This window comes from Syngnathoides biaculeatus, chromosome 21 (assembly GCF_019802595.1).
Source record: "Syngnathoides biaculeatus isolate LvHL_M chromosome 21, ASM1980259v1, whole genome shotgun sequence".
Lineage (NCBI taxonomy): Eukaryota > Metazoa > Chordata > Actinopteri > Syngnathiformes > Syngnathidae > Syngnathoides > Syngnathoides biaculeatus.
Window position 1 is genome coordinate 6,533,182 of NC_084660.1, and position 18,353 is coordinate 6,551,534.

The following is an 18,353-nucleotide window of genomic DNA, read 5'->3' on the forward strand; positions in this document are numbered from 1 at the left end:
AAATTTAAGACAGCCTGCTAATAAATCCGCGCTTTGCACCACTTTATGTGTTTTACATTTTTGTTGCATGGACGGAAAGGGCTCTCAGTATGGTGCCTGCCCCTTTAAGAGCAGGGCGTGTAAGCAGCGAGGAATCAGGAAGTACGTTGATGTTTGGGTTAAAAAAAAAAAAAGAAAGAAAGTCCCTCCTCAAGCTCGGTTGGGTGAGCGCACTTGCCCGCGGAGCTCCCAGGCTAAGCAGCCAGAAACGTCGCCAACATCCCGGCCAGGTGCCGCCGCTTCCATCCATGGACGACCCGGCGGTTGTCACGGGTAAGTGTCCGATCTCAAGGCTCTGCTCCTCGGCGTGCGTGTTCGCCGCCTCCCCTTACGTAAAAAAATGCTGCAGCAAAGGTGCATCGTGGCGCAGGAGGTTTGACCCCGGTTGGAGAAAGTTGATTTATTTTTGTTTGTGGCGAAACATTTTGGAGGTCACTTGGGTCGTATGTGATGTAGAGCAGCAGATGTGAGGACAAGCTTGTGATCAACACTTGACAGGACAACAGTTGACGGTGGTGAGTCGAGGAATGTGACATTTCTCAATAAAATTAATGTGGCTTTGAAACTCTATGATGTTCCTTTTCTTGGAACGTAGAGGCCCGCTTTGAACTTCCAAAAAAAAAAAAGTCAAAAAAGGGACTGACTGAATTGATTGCGTTGAGAAAGTGATTCAACTCTTGGAGCTTGCACAGTTGGGGGGGTGTTCGAGCGCGGGCCGGCCCGGTTACGACATATTGATGACACAAAGCGGTCACCGGGGGTCACGGAGCAAACAATTGTGCTAATCTGAGTAAAGTTCATGGAAGCGCACTCGTGAGTGAGAAATTCTCTAGTTTGCAGTCAGACAAAGTTCTGTGGATAAAGTCCCCATTTTTAAACATTTTAAGTGGCTAATTTCCACTCATTTTTCCACAATTGGGAGATTTTGGGACGATTCAATCGAGCCGAGGTTTTTGTTTTTTGGCTGTTATTGTGAGGGCTGACTTTTTCAAACTAGCAATCAGTGACGGCATCTGCTTGAAAGCAGAAAGGGAAAGTTTGAAAGAGCCTACGTGAATATTTGAAGTTTATTTGGGTTATTGAGCAGAACTCCCGTTTGAATGCGATTTTGGCGCCTTCTGAATAAAGTCCCATTCCCGTTTGAACGGGGGCGGGGGGGGTGTTATTTATTCCGTGTTTGTTTTTCCCATCACCACTCAAATGTTATTCCTCCACTGAGTTATCCAGTCCACATTCACCGGTTTGAAAACTATTTCTCTTGGTCTTGTGTTTTTATTTCATAGCAAAAACAGCTAGCATTTGTACAGGGGTGTGCATACTTTTGATTTGCACTATACGTGGCCCTTCAGCCTGCTTTCCATCTGTTCCTCCGCGAGGTTGACCTCCAAATTGCGCGGCTCGCGCGTCTCCGGTTACTGCGGCCTCTGACCCGGTCTTCCGTTCGGTCCTCCAGCGAGTCAGACGACAGTTCCCGGGAAAGCCGATGGCGGCGCGGTTGAGCCCAACCACGACTACACGGCCTTCGTGCTGGTGCCCGTCTTCTTCCTGCTGGGGCTGCTGGGCGTGGTCATCTGCCACGTGCTCAAGAGGAAGGGGTACCGGTGCACCACCACCGAGGCGCCGGACGAGGACGAGGTCGAGGAAGCGTGTGACGGAGACGGAAACGATCCGGAACTGGGCGGAGGTGAGGAAACGGAATCATCGACTGTCCAGTTACTTAGTAATTACCGGTGGCGGCTTGGGATGCGTGGAAATCGATCAAGTTTTTGGAGTTGCAAATTGTCGTCCAAATTTATGTTGCGTGTTTTTTGGGACGTGGAAGGAAACCGGAGTGCCTGGAGAAAACCCGCGCAGGCGTGGGCAGAACATGCAAACTTGAACCCGGGACCTCAGAACTGCGAGGCCAACGCTTTCCAGCTGAGACACCATGCTGCCCAATAGTTCTTTAAAAAAAGGCTACAAGCAAAATATCGCCACACGAAGAAGTTTACGATAATACTAAACATCAAACATTTAAAACAATCACACCCCTTTTATCCTCTTCAAAGAGGAACTCATATTAGTGCTGCACAGATGATGTGAGACGAGCTCGTTTTTCATTTGTGTACGTTTTTATATAGCATAAAATGATATAGTTCCGCCTTCCCTCATATAAAATACACATTTTTTGTGGCTTTTTGTGCCATTCGTCTCGACGAGAAAAGCGACTTGTGGTTGTTTTGAATTACAAGCATGGCAACTGAACAAATTCAACTCGTGTGTTAAGGCCGCACTGCTCTCCCATGGATACTGGGGGGGGGGATGAAATTGACTTAAGTACGGTGACACGAGTGTTCCAGGAAGTGAGTTTCACGCTGGCATGCGATTGTGACGCTCCTCGTCGCATATTTGCAGTGCGTCATCTTACAAAGGCTCGCTCGGAACACCAGGAAGTGCATTCGTGCCGCCGTCGGGTTCGGTCCCTCGCCGAGATGCTTTGAATTTCTAAATTAGCTCGCCGCGCAACAGCTGCTGCAGCTCGCGTAGGGCGGGGAGGCCGTGCGAGTACGACTTTTCCTGTAACCTCCTCGAGCGCCGACATGAATCTTCCATGTTTACACGACCCTGTTGCAGGCCTTTTCTTCGCCGTCGGGACACTTCCTGGAACGTCACCGGGCCCCTTACGGTATTTCACATGTACCCGAGTAGTAGTAGTCGTGATAGATGCGCAGGAAGTAAGAAACAAGATGGCCGTCCTGTGGGCTCAAAAAAGGATATTCCACATAAGTTTATCGCGGATAATCTGCTCCAGACAAACCCATATGATCTGAAAATATGTGAGATAGCATATGAATAAATAAATAGAAATATTGAAACTGATCCATTTTTTTTTTGGTGTGGGGGGGGTGGTACATGTCAAGCAGAACAGTGACTTTGAGGCTAATATTGAACTTTCTGTGAGACCTCCAACTACAAAAAACGAGCCCAAAAAGGGCGTTCATTTATCGACAGGGACAAGTGCCGCCCCCTACAGGGATCCCCGAGGTATCGCAGCGGTGTACAAAACTGAATTTCACCCACGAGCTGCGCGATGACCGTTTGCAAACTGTGCTTTCAGTATTTGTCGATGGTCGTGAGTTCAGTCTAAATTTGGACTTGATCAGATTTAGCACCCTGTAATACTTTGTAGCTGTGTTCAATAATTTTTTACATTTAAAAAAAAAAATGTTAATCTTCCTCTTCGCAGACTTTAATGACACCCTCAGCGAGAACAATGACACGGTGGGACAGATCGTCCACTTCATCATGAAAAATGAAGGTGCGTGCCTCTCACTTTGAAATGTTTGATCCGTCGCGCGTGTGCCACTTTGAAATCAAATCAAATCAAATTAAAGAATGCTTGCTGATGGGCGGTATTGAACCAGGGTCGTTCCTGGAAAACAAGTTGTTCAAAAAACGTCAGGCGGCGCGCGGAGCCCACCGTGGCGCGTGGCGATAAGAGCGTGCTGCCGGCTGATAACGACTGAGGTGCATCTCAGACGTAGTTGGGGCGGGCGGTTTTGCGTGGGATCGTCAAACGCGATGACGTCCCTCCGCCGACGTAGGATGAGCTCAAAACACTTTCAACGGTGTTTCAAATGCCTACGAACGTACGATAAAAGTATATGTGATACGTGACAGGTTAGCACAAAGCAGACTTAGTCTTTGTCCCCCCCCCCAGGGGATAAAGATTATACGCCCATGTGCATTGTGATATTGTCTGGCTACTTGTGCTGCTGCCCAATTTGTATTCTAAAACTGCTACACAGCTGCTAATTGTTAGCATGCCAGTCACCCAGACTGAAAAAAAAAAATCCTATGATGAGGATTATACGTGGCCTGATGTGCATCCCTTTCCCCCGTTTCAGCCAACTCGGATGCCCTGAAAGCCATGATTCACGACAACAGCATCGACTCTGATGGGTAAGCTTCCGTCGTCATCCTGCTATGCGTGAGCGTGACCGCTAGGTGGCAGCGTAACACCCTCGAAAGTCCCAACGAGCCAATCAGGCCACTTTTTTTTTTTTTTTTTTGTGACACAGTTTCTATTAAGAGCAAGGCAGCTGTGGTGTGGGGCGCATTTTTTCACACCCCACTACCCCCCCCCTTTTTTTTTATTCATGTTTTTGTTACTGACCTAATTTCTCAAAATGTGGCGAGCACAAAATCACCGCGTGCATAACAAGGGGCAGCACCCTCAAGAAATGAAGAAGAAATGTCTTGGATGAGCGAAAACCGAATGAAGGTTTGGGTTCTTCCTCTGCAGTGCCCCCGCCACCCCCACGTCCCCATTCACGCCCTCGCCTCCGATGACCCCCGTGTCCCCGGGCGCGCCAGCGGGGGCCGCCAAGCACACCTGCAACCACCTGCACACCATCGGCGGCGTCGGCGGCAACAGGAACATCTGCACGCGCTGCAGCCAGAAGAAGTGGCCGCTCGTGAGCAAGCCGGCGCCCCGCAGGGCGGAGCAGCGCCGCAGCCACCACGGGGAAGTCACGGTGCTGTCCGTGGGCAGGTGGGTGGGCGCTGCTTCAAAAATCTTCAAAATAAAAAAAAAAAAAACATTTCCATCTTAATCCATTTAGTTTTATGCGCAATTTAACACCAGCAAGCCTTGTCCTCCTCTGAATCGTTTTTTTTTTTTCCCTGTTCAGGTTCCGCGTGACAAAGTGCGACAAACCTGCCAGGGAGCGGCGGACCCTGCTGGTTGCAGATTCCAACGGGAGTGTCCCCACCGAGGAGGTTGTGCCAAATAGCCGGACGGCGTCCGAGTCCCAGGAGGTCGGTGTCCAGGAAATGTTGTTGTTGGTTTTTTTTTTTTTTGTTCCATCAGCCCCAAAATATCATGTATTATAATAAACAACGCTCCCGGTCTGCTCGGCAAAACGTAAAACTTCCTGCCCAAAGTTTGGCTATTAAAATAAAATCCCGCCAGTAAGTAACAAGTTTCCTCACAAGTGTGGTGAAAGTGCTTACGCTCCATGCTTTTATTTTGAAGGTTCTTTATCCCCCCCCCCCCTTTTGTGTCAAATCAGGAGAAGGAGAACTTGGACCAGGAGAAGTGAGAGAAATCCCGGTAATGACTTAATTACATCTCCGACTTAACACATGCTCTCCAACTGTTGATTGCTTTTATTTTATTTTTGAGTTTTTAATTTTTTGATTCCGGCTCTTTCCAGCTTTTCCTGACGCTAAGCCACTTTTTTTCGGAACCTCCCGACGACGACGTCGACACATAAGAGCAATATCGGTGTGCGCAGCCTTCCCCGACGGGGGCCCAGCGACGTGCAGCCACGTTCTTTTCCAGCGCCGGAGGAGAAACGCAAGTGTTTCTTTCCATATTCCATATTTAACCCCCGCCAAAGATGTGCGCGACCAATCCCAGATACGATGCGGGAAGCAAAAGCGCGCGCCGTCATCGACTTGATTTCTTAAGGCTTCGTTCATCGGTACGACCAGGAATTCCGGATAAGCTGACGAGGTGGCCGCAGGAAGTTGTCGCGATCAAGGCGTCATTTTTGGCCAGCCAGGATTTTATCTCGTTAGTGCACGTGCATAATTTCCAGTGCTCGAACGGCTTCCGCGCCACTGAAATATTTTCATAAATGTTCCACTCGGTCAGCTGGAGTAAAGGCTACATTTTACTGTTGTTGCTCAACATTTCATTTTATTGCCATTTTGTCAACTTTTATTCAAATGCATACTGAGAACGCACTCCTTTATTTTTTTTCTCTATTATTATTATTATTATGAGTATGAGCTGCCTTCCTACTCACAGGCGTGAAGGGTTTATCGTTGCGTTTGTTGGGTTTCTTTTTAAAGTTGAACCAAAGTCAGTGTTGTTTTTGCTTTTAAACCCCCCCCCCCAAAAAAAAAAAAAAATCTGCAAAATATTGACAACGCTGGTATTGCAAATTAACTCGTCATGAGAGCTAGGTCCAATTGTAGAACGACATTGTGCAGTTAGCCATCAATTTCTACCTACAACCCCCACAAAACAGTGTTTTGTGCTGTTTTGGCAAGTTATTTTTTTGTGGTGAATCACATGTTGGATGGACGAGTCCCCTCCCAAATTGCGTGCTGCTAGATGCTAGGCTAGTAGCTACTAGCCGGTAATAGGCTAGCGGACCAGCGCCGGTGCCATCCAGTCCGCCCGCAGCCTTAGATCCGCACAACACACACACACACACTTAAGGGAAAGTTAACTTTATTGTTTATTTACATTTATTATTTTATACGTTTCAAACTTTATTGCGATCTCTCTCCAGCGAGCTAGCGAGCTACCGTTGCGTGTGGCTCCCACCGCATAACAAGAACACACTGGAAAGCTAACTGACTACCGGCTAAAACGTATTAAAACATTCGGCCCCATATTTTGAATTTTATGGACGATCGGCGTTTTCCTTTCCACTGGCGCTCGCTACGCGGGAAAAAAAGCCAAATATTGCTTCATGTCTCAAAACTATTATCAATCACCAGCAAAACGTACGTTGACGTCTCGGAACGAGCCGCCCGATATTTTGGATTTTGTAAACATTAAGAACCGTAACGTCGCTTAATGAGGAACAAGTTTATCGTCCATAAATCCACATTTTTTTTTTTTTTTAACAGAGGTGGACATAAATCCCTCAAATTTGGTGACCGCTGACGATCATTTTCTGCCTTAAATCCGCGTTAAACGTTTTCGACCGTCTTTGGTTCAACTTTAAGCAACGTTTACGACGTGCTAAATATTAAGTCCATTCCATTTAGTTTAGTTTTTTTTTTTTTTCTCTGCCGTGGGTTTTGAATTCAAGATGGAGTTTGATGCGGGTCCGAAGTGATACCAAAGCAAGAGAGCGTTGACGTCAGTAACCTTGAAGTGTCTACCTCTTCTCTCATTCTTTTTTTTTGAGGGGGGGTCTTCCACCTTCTAACGCCATATCATTTGTTTATAGTGTCAGCATCATCACGTCAGTTTTGTTTGTATTACATATATATTTTATTATTTCTGCTGTGTTTTTTTTTATTTAATTGCAAAAAAAAAAAAAACTGGAAAATAAAGCAGAATGTATACAGACATAATTGTGGTTATAACTGTGTAGTTACAACTTTCCTTCGCACGCACATGTAAATGGCGATCCGGCGTTTGCTTTACAAGGCGGAGCCGAGCCGCCGCTACGTCACCCCGCCTGCGGCTGTGAGCTTCGAGCAGAGCTGCCTTTCCCAAACACAAGGTCGCGGCGGGGCGGGCGACGAGAACGCGCTACTTACCGCAAATATTGACTCCTGTTGCGCGCGTCGGGCTGTTTACTTGAGCTCTTCGCCGGGAGTCGGGATCAGAAAGTTTCAAGTACGTTGTAATGCAAACTTTCTGGCGGCGAATGCTCGTTCATCAGCCGTAATCCGCTCTCAGGTGTTCAATTATTCAGGCCCACCACGCCGACGGGGTGGTCAATGTTTAACGGCGGTGAACGTAACAATCTTGCCGGCGGCTCGAGCGTCACGGCTGAGTGCAGTTCCCACCAAAATGGATGTAATGTTTTACCATCGGGGGTGGCGGACAATGAAAGGAGGCTTATGTATTTTTTTTTTTTTTTCCCCTGCCGTGTTTCCTCTTCGGAGACACGGAAATGCGTGCGAGCTACAATTAGCGGCAGCAAAGCCTTGAGAAAAACAAACACACCAGGCAGACGTACACACCTCGGGGACCGTACGCGTATCTGCCTAATGGACCGAGTTGAAGGCTGCACACCGTCCGTGGTGGTCACCCCCGGACTGTGGTTAAACACGTTCACTGCCATTGACGGCTATCGGTGTCAAATATAAATATTGACTGGGAAGGCTGGCAGCGATGTAAAAACTCAAAACAATATCGGGTCTGGCCTCGCGAATTCGGATGAAACCGAATTTTACTCTGTTCATGAACGTATTCCCTGCTCGTATTCCACAAGCGACGTCCCTCCCGGGGTCACAAATTCCGACGGACATTTCTGAAATCTCCCCTTAAGACTCCCGACGAAATCTAACTGGAATGTCATCGATCGATACTGAGTGTAATCAATTAGGAGACCCCCCCCCCCCCCGTCCCCCACTGGAGATTCCAACCCAACGGTTGCGTTTCTCCTTAAACACGTGCAGCTCAGATGTGTCAGAATTGGCAGCGCGAGAGCCCCGAGGGAGCTCATTAGCGCCGGCCGTCTTCGAGCTCGCGGTCCCTCGGCGAAGCTTGAGGGAGTCAACAAGCATTCGCGAGGACCATTAAAACAAACGAATGAAAAAAAAACAAAACAAAAAACAGAGAGAGAAAAGCAGAACGCGGCAAAAGTCTGTCGGACACAGTTGGTTAAGTTGTAGAACCCTCGCGACGTAACGGCCTCTTCATTTGGCAGTTGGTTCGGTTCATTAGCGAGCTGAGCACCTGCTCGGGGGGCGCCAACTTCATCTGTTGTTGATTATTTTTCAGGCCTCAATCGGCTCATTTGGAGCACGAGCTGACATCACAAGCCGGAAGGGAACGTTGCTTCAAAAGAGATTTGTTGATATCGAGGAAGAAGCGCGTCAAATAAACGAGCTCTTCCTCTCAACGCCGATATAAATAAAAGTCGATAGCGAGGTGAGGGGAAATGTGGACATTGTTCAAAGATGAGGAAACGTTTGGGGCCGCGCTTGGGTTTTCTCATGATTTTGTGAGAACTGGAGTGTCAACGCACTTGAAGCAGCCCGTTGGCCCGCAAACCTTCGATCCACCTCGTAAACGACGCCAGTCACTCGTCCTCGTCCTCCTCCTCTCCGGCCGTGGCGGCCTCCAGGGCGGCGAGGGCCTCGGCCACCATGGAGTCCGTCACGCCGCCGCCCGCCCGGTCCGCCCGCTTCTGGGGCTCCTCCTCTTCGTCCTCGCTCTTCGTCACGCAGATGCCGCTCTCCACGGTGGACACGTCCGCCGCTTTGGATCTTCGCTCGTCTCTGGTGTCGGCCGACCACAGGCTGGCGGTGCTGGTCTGGACGTCCGCCGACAGGACGCTCTCTTCGTCCCCGGTGTCGCACGGGTACTCGGGCGTCCCCCCTACGCCTTCGTCCGCCTCATCCGCCGAAAGGCTCCCGTCGGCGGTGAGGGGGCTGTCCCAGGCTCCGGGCCCGGCGAAGACCCGCTGGTCGTCGTAGGCCTGAAAGGCGGGGTACACCGGGACCTGACTTTGACGCTTGTCCCGCATCACCCATTGTGGCCCCAAAATGTCCGGCTGGATGATGTAGATTCCGCACTCGGCCGAGGGTGCGCTGGGCCGAGGGTGCGCTTGGCCGCCGGCGTGCAGCCTGTGGTTGACGCGGTTGTTGTCCACCTCCAGCCTGAGGCTGCTGTCGCTGGAGATGCTGTAGGCCAGGTTATGGAAGCCCTCCTTTTGCTCCTTCTGCGAGCGGCGGCCGAGGGGCCCGCTTGCGAGGTTGTGCGTCCGGTAGTAGGACTCGGTTTTGTCCGCCGCCGCCGCAGAGGGGTCAGAGATGTAACTGTGGAAGACGAGAAAAGAATTTTGACATTCAAAGGACGCGAAAGAAGCTTTCGACAATTTGAGCGGCGGTGGGCCGTCCGGTTCTCGCCGCTGGACTCGTCCTGTTCCCGGCGTGTTCTTCACACCCGTCTCCTCCTCGTGTTTATTTTCGGCAGACCGCAAGCCTCGCATACCCGGCAGAGCTCGTCCATCTTATCCCTCCCTATCTTGCTCCTTTTTTTTTTTTTTTAGATTTTCAGCAACCTTTTTATGATTTCAACTCGGGCTTCTTTCCTGCCTGCTGGTGACCAGACGCCTCGCAAACGTGGAGTTGTCATTCCCTCGCTCAACCCCGAAACTAAACACCTTTTCTTCGGAAAGCTCCCCGCAAAGACGAGAAAATTGCTTCCATCTCCTCTCCTGCCAAGGTGAAGAAGTTAAAAAAAAAAAGAGGATTTTTGAAACAAACGGGTCCACGTTTGTTCGTTAAATGAAAGTCAACATAAACACGCACAGGATAGATAGATAGATAGATAGATAGATAGATAGATATAGATAGATAGATAGATAGATAGATAGATAGATATGCACTGCTTGTAATGACTTTGATTTATTTCAGAGACAATTTATTCTTCAGCCCCTCATTTGCATCCAACCTTTGGCGCGTCTTGACTGTTAATTTTCCCTTTTCCGGCCCACTCTCCCCTCGGTCTTCCGTCGTTCTGCCCTAACCTGCATATTATTATTATTGTTATTATTATGAGCGCCTCGCTATTTGAAAACAAGGGATGACGATGAAATGATCTGCCGGACCGGGACGACCTTGGGGACAATTAAAAGAGAGTCTCACCTTTTCATCATCCGGCAGCATCGACACCCCATTTGGCCTGATGACAATTGGAGCTGCAGGGATTAAAAAAAAAAAAAATCAAATATCATTTCACCATAATCTAATTGAAGTGCGATTTGTGACCAGTCACCATAGCAACCCCAAGCATCAAACACAGTTGAGACTGCGGATTTAGTCCGCAAAATCGTCGCCCAGCTTTTATTTGAATCTCCCGCTCGTTCCCTGCCCCGCTGTATCTGTCAGATATTGTTTTCTTTTGTTGTTGTTGTTTTTATGACGGGGAGGATGTCGGGATGATTACCGAAAGGCAGCCATATTTCATCGGCGTGGATTCCCCACACAGGAAATTGAAACACCTCATCTGCGGTGCAATAAATTCAAAATTGTTGCGCCGAGTGAGGGCTCGTTTCCAATCCTGGTTCAAAACGCGTGTCGGGTTTCATATGTAGGAAAAAAAAAAAGGATATTTTACTTGCGCTTGCTTGATGCTATTTCAGAAAACAATATGCGGGGCAGCCTTCTTTCGGAAGCGAATATTGACATAATTCTGATTACATGCGGGGTCTCGATAATCCTTAGAAAGGTGAGGAATCGACTTGCAATATAGCAGGGGGTTCAAATACTTATTTTCTTCACGGTACAAGATTGTAGTCAGCGGCCAGTCGAATGTAGTAGGCGTAAATGCCCTTTCCCAGTCTGGGGGAGATGGTGGGTGCGACGAGGGGGCGTGCGGGGGCGGGGGGGGGGGAAAGCGGGCTAACTGGTTCGACCTCCATCACGCAGCTCATCAGCCCGTGTTGTTTCAGGTTGCGAGCCCTGCGTCAAAGCACAATTGCGGACTTTGATCAGGCTCCGGCTTTTTAGGCCCCGCTATCAGCTTCGGGGCTTTAATAGTCCAACTGCCGTGTCGATAGCGCAACTCAATGTTTAGCCCGATCGCCGCTTCCACGCCGCTTCCACTCTCATCGAATCCTTTGCATCCAGCGTAAATGTATAAATGATGCATATCTATGGCATTTCACGACCTGACTTTTGTGAAATGACATAAAATTGTCTGGAACGTTTGGAACAATAATGCAGTGAACAACTTTGCCAGGAGAAAGCCCCCCCCCCCTAGCTCATTACGAACAAAGTTGCGGCGTTATAACCCCACAGGGGACGGCTTGCTGACCACAAATGGTGAAGCAACTCACGTAGTCTCACTTGTCCCAACCTGTGGTTGGGCTGGAACGCATCGTGCGCACCATTTGAGCAAAAAAACAAAACAAAAAAAAAAAAGCAGTGTTGGGTCACATGTCACAACCAGAGGGGCCACTACAATGCCAGAAATGGAAAGTCTGTAACACGCTCTGTTCTCAAATCATGTTACTGCCATGTGCAAAAAAAAAAAAAAAAAAAAAACAAAAAGCCTAGGGCTGCGGGATGATGAAACGGCTCAATTAGCTGGCGGGCCCGCACTTATCGACAGCGACTGGCTTCGCAAACAGACCCGTCGTTGTGCTTCCTCTCGCAGACCTTGACACCCCCCCCCCCCCCCGAGCTCTGACGATACTCTGAAAAAGTACACATGATCTAACAAACACTCATAATGGCTGCAAACCTGCATTTTTGACTTCCCACCGGTGTGGACAAACGCGCTACTTTACAATCTTCAGGTATCTGGTCAGTTATGATAAGCTAATTTCTCTTTTTTGACGGGGGGGGGGGGTTCCTTGTTTCACCTACCTCCAGTCAACTATCTGATGTCTTCATGTTTTTTTCCACAGTAGTAGCACTTCCAAAGGTATATTTGTTTAGCATGATCTCACGCCGTCAGTAGCCCCGGTCGTCACGTTACTGCGGGTCGTCCGCCCGCCATGAGCAAATAATATTTGCATGCGGTTTCTGTTTGGCCAAATCATCTCCGGCCTGGGAGGGGGGCGGAGCCCGCGGCGACGGATCGAGCGCCGGGTGTGGAAAATGAGCAGCCACGCAACCTGACCGGGTCCACGCAGGCTGGAACCTTGACAGGTGTTACGTGTGCAAACAGAAATCAAGGCCGCATGCACCGCCGGAACCCATAGTTGAGTTATGGATATTGGTACCCCCCCCCCCACCACCACCACCACCCGCAACAACACCACCCACCCACCACCGCCACCCAGTGTGATCGCTTCTCTTCTTCCAATTGCACGACTGTAGTTGCTGGTTCAAATACTAGCATCCGTCCTGAAATAATTCTGATTGTTTCATTCCGTTAGTTAGCGTGTAATAAGAAGTCACGTGGGGCGAAAACTGTTGTTTCAAGTTATACATCATGTTCATAAAAGGCACTGGCGCAGCATAATCGAGGTTTTGACAATCAAACGCTTCCATTTTTATCAACCTCGAGTGATAACGGACACGTCGCAGTGACATTTTCAACTGGAAGAAGGACAAAAGAGTCGCTGTTGACCTACCTGTGGCGCTACGAGAAGCGAGAAGGAAGGTGTGGCACTTTGTCCGAGGTATCCACAAAAAAAATAAAAAATAAAAAACAAATCAACAAAAAAAACCCCAAAACCAAACACCAAAAAAAAACCACTTTTCATTGAGGTTCTTTCGCTCTTTGTGCCTTCAACTCGTTTGGAAGGAAGCCACCCCAGTCCTTCGGATGAAGTTCTTTGGGTCCGCCCCCGCCCCGGAGAGTCCTCGGTCCCATTTCTCCAGTTCCCGAGTGCGGATGATGCCTGAAGCCGAAAGACGCACGATCCCCGGTGTGTGTGTGTGGTTGCAATTAAGTTACCGATTTACGTGGCACACCCGTTTCCCGTTTGCAAAATAAAACCGGGTGTGCCCAGGAAACAATCCCATTTTCAAAACGTTAACTTTGCAATAATTCCCAACAAATCAAGATTAATTATAAAGTTAGAAAAAAAAAGACTCGCATAGTTAACAAAATAAAACTTCCGGTTTGATCTTGGGTTCTAAAGGTGAGAAATAACTCCCCCCCCCAAAAAAAAACTTACTTATTCAACTAATTAAAAAAAAGTACTGAAAAACAATCTCAGTATGCATTTTTACTCTCAATTATTGATAATATGACACAACGAAAATTAAAAAGTATTCCCTATTTGCTAAAGTTGTGAACTGACAAAATTAGCTAATCATAATGATTGAAAAAAATGCACATTTTTACACGTTTAGAAAAATTATTTCCACACTGCACATGGATCTTTTCTAGCCGATTTTGTCCTATAACCACAAAGCTGCCGTAATATCAAGTTCAAGAGAGTGTTGCATGTACTAAATATTACGTTTTGCAAACGTATGATTCGTGTATGTAAGGCCTAGATGAAAAGATCAATCATTTTGTTAAAATAAAGAATATGTGAGCGGCTCGACCAGCCTCGCTGTGACTTGATTGACGAATGACAAGCCTGCAGGTACGGGACTGAAAAACCGGTTTCCGATGTTTACAGATGCACTCGAGGTTGCCCTAGAGAGGAACAAAGATCTCATGGCCGCGTTTATAATTTGTTCACTGCTGTTTCCTTGGAAGGCGTCAAAATTCACGCGCTAGATGTGGCGTCGCCGGCAGAAATCGCAGCCCAAATTGGAATTTTTCGCATCAGCGTGATGATCTGATGAGGCCAAATCCGGCTGCGCGGTTTTTGGAGTGACACGATCGCCGGAAAAGTTAGCAGAGCTGCCATCCCTCTCAGGAATAAACTATTAAAACATTAAGTCTATAAAAACAGCAACAGAAGTGTGAAAAGTTGACTGAGCGCTTTGACCTTTACAACTTCACTCAGTGGAGTCCAGTTTCGTCACAATATCAATTGAAGAATTAAATAAATGCAAATATGACCATAGCAAAGACTTAAGCTAATGAGGGGAACGTAAATAGCTAAACAATGCTTAATGGCTGATTGAGGTATTTCTGTACTGTGCCTTTAAGAAGGTGGGACTCTTGCAGCCAATCAGCGCTGTCCCTACAATATTGCCGGAAGACAGCGGCCGCACACAGTTTGAGTTTTTGTTTGAGTCGAATTTATAATCAGGATTCGGTGAGTTATTTGGGGGAAATTCCAACTCGGAAAATTACCCCACTATCTATTTTAGCTAAAATATATATATATATATACACACATATCTTTTTAAAAAAGCGTGCTAAGCTTTGCAGTAAGTTTGATGTTGGTTATTTTGTAGGTGATTTAATTTGAGCAATGAAGGCTGGCAAGCCAAATATTGCACAAGAGGGACCAGGATCATCCTTTCCGGAGAAGTGGCACATCTTCCACCGTGGTAAGATTCAACTCGCAGTCACTTTTTTTTTTCTTCTTTTCAAAATGACTTGAGAGCGAATGAACGTGTTGTTCGTGAACTAAAGTGTCGAAAAAAAAAATCAAAAAATAAATCGTGGTTCATGACTTGAAATGTACACAAAGCATAAATGTTCAGTTTGTGCTGTTTAAAAATCCCCTTATTCCTTGCCTCACAAACGTCCAGTGAAATTGTGCACATTTTGAAGAGCTGTCGCTCCCGTTTTTAATGAAAGGGGAAGCTGTCGAGTCTCCTTTTGTATTGATTATGCGGGTGCTATTGTTTCCCACGCGGCGTTTTGTGTGTTTTGCAGCAGGGAGACAAATGCATCAAATGATTGTAGCCTTTGAAATTGCACCGAATTCTTCTGACCGCGGTTTCGGTACAAATATTTTCCAGTCCGGGATCAAACACTCACGACGGCGGCTGAGGTCAAAGTGCAGATGGATGGCCGCAAGACGGTCGAGGTGCGGTGGGGGGGAAGGGAGAGAAACCAGCTGAGTTGTAGGCTTCCTCCGTTGCTACAAAGACTCGGTCCGGATGGAAAAAACCCCGAGATGACAAAGGGAGGGTCCTGGCTCACGGAGCAAATACCCCGTGACAGTGACGGAGCTATTTTTGGTCCGAGTAAATAAAGAGGCGCTTTCAGGCAGTACCAGGCGTAGGAAACACGGCGTGACCTGCGGAGATCAGGCACCGGGTAAAAGAGGGTGGTAATTACACACCAGTGTGATGCTGTTTGGGGGAATATATATACAGTGAAGAAAATAAGTATTTGAACACCCTGCTATATTGCAAGTCCTCCCACTTAGGTGCATGTCCACTGTGTAAAAAGAAAAGTCCAGAAATCACAATGTATGATTTTATTTTTTTTCTTCTAACAAATGATGAGTTCCATCCCAAGAACACCATCCCTACTGTGAAGCAAGGGGTGGTAGCATCACACTTTCAGGGTGTTTTTCTGCACTGTATTAAGGAGAGGATGACCCCCGAGATTTTTGGGGAACAACCTCTTTCCCTCCGTCAGAGCATTGAAGATGGGTCGCGGCTGGGTCTTTCAACATGACAACGACCTGAAGCACACAGCCGGGAAAACCAAGGAGTGGCTCCGTAAGAAGCATATCAAGGTTCTGGCGTGGCCTAGCCAGTCTCCAGACCTAAACCCGATAGAAAATCTGCTAAAATCCCTCTTGCAGTGTGTGCATAACCTGGTGAACAACTACAGGAAACGTTTGACCTCTGTAATGGCAAACAGAGGCTATCTCAGGTGTTCAAATACTTATTTGCAGCTATATCACACAAGTGAATGGTTAAAAAAAAAAAAATCAATGTGATTTTTGGATTTTTCTTTTTAGATGATCTCTCTCACAGTGGATGTGCACCTACCATGAAAAATTCAGACAACTCTGTAATTTCCAACTGGGAGAAATTGCAATATATATATATATATATATATATATAATATATATATATATATATATATATATATATATATATATATATATATATATCATAGTGTATGTGTGTGCGCGTGCGCATGCAGTCCTCGTCGTGAGGGTGGCAGGCAGTCCCTAGAGACGTGAGCTCGCCATCGTGGAGACGAAGGGTGTGGCCAAGCCTCAGGCCCTGATGTTGCCGTGGAGACGAGGCCCACGGCTTGGCTGAAGAGTGACGCCGCAGGGAAATCAAAACGGCGGCTCAAAGCGTCTCCATTGGCCAATCATCACGGAATTTGTTGGCGAGCGTGCGCCCGTGTGCGCGCCACACGCGTCGCCTCATCCCGATTGGCGATGTCAGCCGGCGCCAGGCAAAGTATTCGCCGCGCTTGTCCGGCGTTTGCCGCCGAGCTTTTACAACCGTGTAATTCACTACGATGTGTGTGTGTGTGTACACACGCGAGGTCATTGACACGTTTCAATGTCATTCGAAGATCCAGGCGTAGTAATCATATGGAGGCAAAAAAAAAAAAAATCATCTGTTTTATTTAATTAAAATGTTCCATATAAACAATGCATACACACTAATTTCATATTGCTTCGGACACGTTTTTATTTTTTTTTTTAATGCTCGAGTTCCAGTTAACAACTCTGTAACAAAGTACAACATTTATGAAAATATAAATCTCTAAACAGGTCATCAACCCTGACAATACAAAGAATACCATAGAAACATTCATCACCAGTATGTCAACTATGAGTTGCAAACATAGAAGTTATTAAAAGTCATTCAAGTTAACTTTAACATACAATTAATACCGTTTATTGGCATCCAGCTGGCCACATTCAAATATACGCTTAAATTGGCATTCCAGTATATTAGGGCAGGACATTATTTTTTTTTAAACATTTTTTTTTCAACAGAGATATCGCACTCTTTATCATAAACAAAATCACAGTCCAACACTGAAACAAATTTGGCAACAATATAATTACGTTACAAGCTTCGTTTAAAACGTTACCATCAGGACTTTGGTAGTTACATATCATATTATTATATATTCTTGAGAAACTTCTTCGGGGGATATTTTAAAGCTTGACACTGCTACCTTGTTTCAAAAGAATCCCGAGGGCCATCATCGCAACGGTTGAAAATGAGCAAATTTACTGGAATAGCCCTTCGAGAAGTCGGTCAAGGTGAGCAGAGTACTTGTCGAGTTTACGCTACACGCGCGACCTGACCGGACCTTAACAGCCGGCGCGCATCCTGCGGGGCTCGCTCGGTTGTAAAGGCGCTCCAAAAACTTTTGTCATATCAACGTTGTGCGGATTGAAAAGGACAGCCGGCAATTCAGTCGTTTTCTCGTCGTTGGGTTATTTCTGCTACTAGTTTTCTACCGTGCGTACCCAAACGTGCCTGGACATCCTGCTTTTTTTTTTCTGTTGGCAAATTCTGGAAAAAAATCATGCGAAGACAACGCTAGGTGACTTCAAATAATAATAATACCATCCATCCATCCATCCATCCATTTTCTACCGCTTCTCCGGGTGGAGTCACAGGGATCCTAGCTTCAGCGGGGATACCCAGACTTCCCTTTCCCCAGCCACTTCTTCCAGCTCTTCCGGAGGGATCCCGAGGCGTTCCCGAGCCAGCCGAGAGACACAGTCTCTCCGGGGTGTCCCGGGTCGTCCCCGAGGTCTCTTTCCGGTGGGACGTGCCCGGAACACCTCACGGATCAGATGCCCCAGCCGCCTCATCCGGCTCCTCTCAACGCGGAGGAGCAGCGGCTCGACACTGAGCCCCCTCGCGGATGACCGAGCTTCTCACCCGTTCTCTAAGTGACACCCGGCGGAGAAAACTCATTTGGGCCGCTTGTATCCGGTATCTTGTTTTGGAACGTGGTAAATTGAGAGCTTCGCTTTTCAGTATATTCGGGCAAATTGGAATCAATTCCTCACAAACCACCAATAAAGTGCTTCCACCTTGTGTCTAAACCGCTATACTAATTGTCCTTTTTCTATTTCATCACTTGAACTCCACTAGAACCCCAAGCGACTACTGTACACTGATTAAGGCGTGACTGTGCATGGTGCTATGCTACACTATCTGCTCCTTAGCGGCGCTCACACAGCTCACACGAGAACGGAACAGTAAACCCTCCACGAAATGCCGCAGCCCGTGTTTTTGTGCGCGTACGCACTGTACTGTGTTTACAAATTCCCTGCATTTTCGTAACTCTTGTAGTCCGCACGTAAAGG

The 18,353-nt window shown here is 47.3% G+C and overlaps 2 protein-coding genes across 3 annotated transcripts; one reads left to right on the plus strand and one right to left on the minus strand.

Moving 5' to 3' along the window:
* Positions 1–145: 145 nt before the first annotated feature.
* Positions 146–7,011, plus strand: LOC133494641 (RELT-like protein 1). Its single transcript, XM_061808652.1, has 8 exons — positions 146–312; positions 1,493–1,723; positions 3,266–3,337; positions 3,927–3,981; positions 4,325–4,573; positions 4,713–4,839; positions 5,094–5,134; positions 5,238–7,011. The coding sequence occupies exons 1-7, from the start codon at positions 150–152 to the stop codon at positions 5,121–5,123; spliced, it is 927 nt and encodes a 308-aa protein (XP_061664636.1). The 5' UTR covers positions 146–149; the 3' UTR covers positions 5,124–5,134; positions 5,238–7,011.
* Positions 5,777–13,351, minus strand: zgc:194930 (uncharacterized protein LOC557813 homolog). Of its 2 annotated transcripts, none has more exons than XM_061808653.1 (3): positions 12,813–13,351; positions 10,375–10,427; positions 5,777–9,543 (listed from the first exon to the last, which is right to left on the minus strand). In XM_061808653.1, exons 1-3 carry the CDS (start codon positions 12,942–12,944, stop codon positions 8,805–8,807), a joined length of 924 nt encoding a protein of 307 aa, XP_061664637.1. In that variant the 5' UTR covers positions 12,945–13,351; the 3' UTR covers positions 5,777–8,804. The 2 variants fall into 2 exon arrangements, with proteins under 2 accessions (XP_061664637.1, XP_061664638.1); XM_061808654.1 differs by lacking the exon at positions 12,813–13,351 and adding an exon at positions 12,100–12,396.
* Positions 13,352–18,353: the final 5,002 nt, after the last annotated feature.

What these genes read in the sequence shown, in the direction of transcription:
- LOC133494641 (XM_061808652.1), top strand. Translation starts at nt 150, where the DNA reads ATGTTTGGGTTAAAAAAAAAAAAAGAAAGAAAGTCCCTCCTCAAGCTC. An exon ending in CTTCATCATGAAAAATGAAG is followed by an intron (nt 3,338 to 3,926) that starts GTGCGTGCCTCT and finishes CCCCCGTTTCAG; the next exon opens with CCAACTCGGATGCCCTGAAA. An exon ending in ACGGTGCTGTCCGTGGGCAG is followed by an intron (nt 4,574 to 4,712) that starts GTGGGTGGGCGC and finishes TTCCCTGTTCAG; the next exon opens with GTTCCGCGTGACAAAGTGCG.
- zgc:194930 (XM_061808653.1), bottom strand. Translation starts at nt 12,944, where the DNA reads ATGAAAAGTGGTTTTTTTTTGGTGTTTGGTTTTGGGGTTTTTTTTGTT. An exon ending in CGCTTCTCGTAGCGCCACAG is followed by an intron (nt 10,428 to 12,812) that starts GTAGGTCAACAG and finishes TAATCCCTGCAG; the next exon opens with CTCCAATTGTCATCAGGCCA. An exon ending in TGCTGCCGGATGATGAAAAG is followed by an intron (nt 9,544 to 10,374) that starts GTGAGACTCTCT and finishes CGTCTTCCACAG; the next exon opens with TTACATCTCTGACCCCTCTG.